Below are 4,579 nucleotides of genomic sequence, written 5' to 3'. Positions count from 1 at the left end.
TTGACATATGATGACATTATAAAACAGTAGCTGGTGTCAAATTTCTAACTGAAATGCATTTGTGGGGCTAAGAGGCAGAGTTGAGACTTCAAGAAAATGTCCAAATCTCAAAGACTTTCCCAACGACTGTAAATCTTAAATTCTCCTTTGAGGTCAGTCCAGTAGCTCCTGTCAAACAAATATTTTTTATGTTGCCATAGAAAAACGTCCAGCTGCCAAAGAAAAGTGTATAAAGCTTGAGAACTTTTAGAATGGCAAAAAAATAAAATAAAATAATTAAAACTGAGAAAATGAGCAGCATGTTTTCTACACTGACAAGAAAACATTTAGCAACAAAAGTCTCACTTTTACTGCTCAGATGCAAGAAAATAATTTTATTAAATAAACAGGAGAAAAAAATGTATGCTTTATATGCATCGTGCTTTTTTTTTTTCCATGTCATAACATCAGGATAAAATCCACAACAGTTGCATTTAATAACGTGGCAAAGAGCTGCTTGTTTGCTGCTATTAATTTACAGAAATTGGTACATGAAGCAATTTTAACTTAAAAAAAAGGCTTGTTTCTACCTTTTGACTTGGGTAATCAGACGACAGCAGTGCGGCTCAAGTTAATTTCCATACGGCTCACATCGGTGGTTTGAAGTTGTTTTCCATTAGCAGTCTGGCATTTACAGTCAAGCTTCAGTATTTTGTACAAGTGTTGCATATTTTTTAATAGGTTGCTGCTGCAGAGGTAACGCTTTACTACTAGTAGTAAATATTAGACTGTCGAAGATGATGTTTGCATAATACAGTGACTTGCAAAAGTGTTCACTGAAATGTTCAAGTTAAACCATAAAGCTGAATGCTGTTTATTGGGATTTTATGTTCTATACCAACATAAGGTATAGTGGAAGGAAAATTATGGTTCACAAACAGAAAATAAATATATGTGCCTTTTATAGTAACCCCCTTTTACTCAGATGGCTCTAAATAAATTCCAGTACGACCATCTTCCCTCTTAAAGAAGAGAACAGGGTGTCTAAAGTGCGGCCCAGGGGCCATTTATGGCCCTTGAAATGCTTTTGACTGGCCCCCCTGATCACAATTCAAGAAAGGAAAAAATCTGGCAAACAAATAAAAAAAACCAAAAAAACAACTGATCCCCAAAAGTTTGGAAATCATCTTTTTTATGTTTTGGATCTTTAAGGATTTGCAAATTTCTTAAAAGTTATTATTCGAGCGGGTAAAACAAAAAACAACACAAAAAAATCCCTAACATTTTTTTTTTTTGCATTTTTTAAATTTAATACATTTTGTGGCTGACAGATTAGTTTAAATAAGTGTGAAGAGGTTGGGGTTTTGTTTAAAATTGAACTTTTGGACCTACATGTCAAAGCCGCCACTGAACTCACTGCACCTCATTGTAAAACCTGGCAATAGCAGCACGATCCTGTGGGGATGCTTTTCTCTCAGCTCAGGGAAGCTGCAAGAAGCTGAATGCTGGAAGAAAACCGGGAAGAGGAATTTATTTTGTTACGTCTGCAAGGCACTGCACCAGAACTTTCTAAAGCTTTGGTGTTCACTGAGGGGAAAGTCAGGAAGCAGCAAATTTCGCAGGATGCAGTCTTGGCTTTCCCACATCAGTGGGCCTCCAGCGCAGTGGTCCCGTCCAGGAGCAGCCGCCGCAGTTCCTGGGGCTCGGTGACAGGCAGGGAGCAGGTGAGGTCCTGGCAGACGTAGGCCGTGGCGGCGGCGTCCAGCTGGGTCATGGAGGTCAGCGCGGGCAGACGTTGGCACAGGAAGCTTTCTGGATTCCCATCGGTGTGCATCACAACCTGTCAGGGGCAACAAAGCAAAAAGCAGGAGGGAGAGAGAAGTCAGTGCCACTGATCCAGATATGCTGGTTACCATTTCAATCAAGGGACTTAAAAAAAATAGAAATCAAGAAAGGAGGAAGAATTGTCCTGTCAAGACTGTTTGTCAAAGAATGCCAGCTGACAATCGGAGCTGGTGTCAGACCTCTGATTTCTGGAGTTTGATGCCTCCACACCCATTAAAGGGATAGTATGTATTTTCCAGGCACATAGTCCCATTTTATAGCACAATAAAGTAAATATCTTACCATCACTCATAAAAATGCTGTATATGTCAAGCGAGTACAGACCAACTCCTCAAAGACATTTGACTTCGTTATTTCATGCCTTGAAATTAGGCCGCCGTCTCTTTAAGAAGCTCCTGCTCTTTCTGAAACTCCGCCATAAGGAAGTCAACATGGTTCCTCTATTAACCCTTTAACAATGTTTTTACCAGCGTCACAGTGATTTTACATGTGTACCTATAGAGATGCATTCTGAATCTCGTTCTGTAGCTCAATGACAATAAAAGGCTTTGGACTTTTTTTTTTCTTAACTAAAGTCTGAAGTCCTTCTGAAGCAATTCCAAGAAACGCCTCAAATTCTTGTGGGATGAGTCCTAGTCCAGGCTCAAATGTCTTAGAGATAAGTCAGTCAGGTCTCAAGTCATTAAAAGGCAAGTTCTGGTCCAATAATTAAAGCCATCAATTCACAGAAGAATTTGCTGTCTGTGGTTTATATACCAGCTACGTTTCCTTGATGTTCACTTGAGTGTTGTGGAATTTTTCATCGTATTCGCGACAAGTCTGTCTCAATGAATAGTTATCTTGAAATCCAAAGGTTGTTGGTTCTATTCCACCTTCCTCTTGCCACATGTCAATGCATTTCTGGGGCAAAAGTCGCCTACAGCTTTGAAAATATGTGTGTGATTGTGAAAACATTTGTGGATGAATGTGCTTTGAGTGTTCAGTATGGCTAGGGAAGTATATAAAGTAAATTCAATCCAATTATGATTTATTTCTAAGAAGAAACAAAAATGGGGAAAATTCCACAACAATGACATAAAGATTGATAAATCAAGTCAAGACTGTTTTTGTTATTTAGGTGTTTCTTGAGTCCAAGTCTGTAAAAAAAAAAAAAAAGAAAATGAAAAAGTGATGCAGTCACTTAAGCCTTACCGCTTCAATCATTTAGTGTCAAGAGAACCCTCCAGGCTGGATCATTATCTAGCATGTCTTTTTCGTGTAGCCATAAAATGCTGCGCACACACACACACACACACATGCACACACACACACACACACACACGTCTGCAACCAAACCCAAAATAACATTCTCAAACTGCCGCGTTCAGTTGTGGCTGATTGACTGTCATGGTCCTGTGAACACTCACCAGTAAGAAGAGCAGCTTGTGTGAACCAACCCAAAGTCCACTAACATCTATGCTAGCTTATCAATAAAATGTATTTAAAGATCCAAAACTATTGGTCGTTGATGTATTATGTCTCATGATGACTAAAGAGCGGATGGAAGAGTTGCCTCAACTTTGTTTCTGCTCCTGATGGCATGTTAGTATTTCAGTGTGGTGCTAGACAGGTAGCAGAGTGAAGTTAAAGAGGGCGGCCCCGTCTGTGCCCAAGGCTGCTTCCTGTCAAACATGTGTCATTTCACCAGATTCAGAACCGAGTGAGATGAGCACATAAACAGCAAGCTGAGCCAGAAAGGGTAGAAAGGCGAGGATGGAGTGGAAGACAGCATCGTAAAGGTGACTGTCATGTGTGATGGGCAGAACATATTTAACATCGGAATTTACCTCATGAATAAGGAAAAGCGGAAAATTTTGAGTAACAACACATAGAGCAGAACCTGGAGCGCTAAGCACAGTCTGGCTGACCTGCAGGAGCATCTGTTCTTATCTGTTGCTTAACATCACTTTGAAAAGATTCAGAGAAATTTCTTGCATTTTTAGACGGGGTCTTCACAGATTTAACTCTATTTGCTGGCGGGTGTGGTCTCTAACACCCTGAAACACAGAGGGTCAAACTCAGGTTTTACCCCTCAGTTTTACTGTGGGGTAAACGATAACAGGGTGAAATCTGTTGTGTGTTTTGTAGACTTGAGGTAAGAATTAACTCATTTTAGTGTGTTTTTACAATAATCAGGCAGATTCGCATCGATTGGAGACCAAAGTTGCAACATGTGTTAGATTTTCAGCTGATGCAGTTCACTTTCACACTACACTGCTTAAAACGATGCAAACTAATCGAAAAACATGTTCTCCTGCTCGCCTGTGGTGGCGCTGGACCAAGAACCGCTGAAGAAAGCAACATGAAAACCGCAGAACTTCCTACTTTACTGAATGTAAACAAAAATGGAGTAGCATCAGATTTTAGCGGTTGTAGGATTTCTCTGGTAAAAAACCACAAGCCCATTTCTCCTGCTAGCGCAAGACTGACACATTTATATTTTGGTCATATTTACCCAGAATGCCCTGCACTACAGTCTGCTCCCTGCTTTTGGATTCTGCTTGAAACCATATATGCATTCGGACCACGCCAGAGTTCACGCCAATCAAACCGAGACCTAAGTTTGTAGGAGGACCAGAGTTCGCCTCGTTAGTCTGCGTTAGAGTTCCCAAACGAACCAGACTTTCTAGGTTCCACAGGGAAATCAAATAAAACGGATTTAATAGGGCCAGTGGTGGGAAGTAACAAAGTACAAGTACTTCGTTACTGTACTTAA

At 40.3% G+C, this 4,579-nt stretch overlaps 1 protein-coding gene across 2 annotated transcripts in view; it reads right to left on the bottom strand.

Annotated features, from left to right (window-relative positions):
* Positions 1-403: 403 nt before the first annotated feature.
* The window catches only part of spata20 (spermatogenesis associated 20), a 40,441-nt gene continuing 36,265 nt past the window's right edge, over positions 404-4,579 (bottom strand). For both annotated transcript variants that reach the window (XM_007560685.2, XM_016675832.1), the window contains exon 16: positions 404-1,819. In XM_007560685.2, coding sequence (XP_007560747.1) covers positions 1,625-1,819 — 195 coding nt within the window. In that variant the 3' untranslated portion in view covers positions 404-1,624. The remainder of the gene's footprint in view (positions 1,820-4,579) is intronic.

The sequence above is a fragment of the Poecilia formosa genome, unplaced genomic scaffold, assembly GCF_000485575.1.
Source record: "Poecilia formosa unplaced genomic scaffold, Poecilia_formosa-5.1.2 Scaffold4, whole genome shotgun sequence".
Lineage (NCBI taxonomy): Eukaryota > Metazoa > Chordata > Actinopteri > Cyprinodontiformes > Poeciliidae > Poecilia > Poecilia formosa.
Note: the sequence above shows the minus strand (reverse complement) of the source record. Positions and strands in the feature narration are given on the sequence as shown.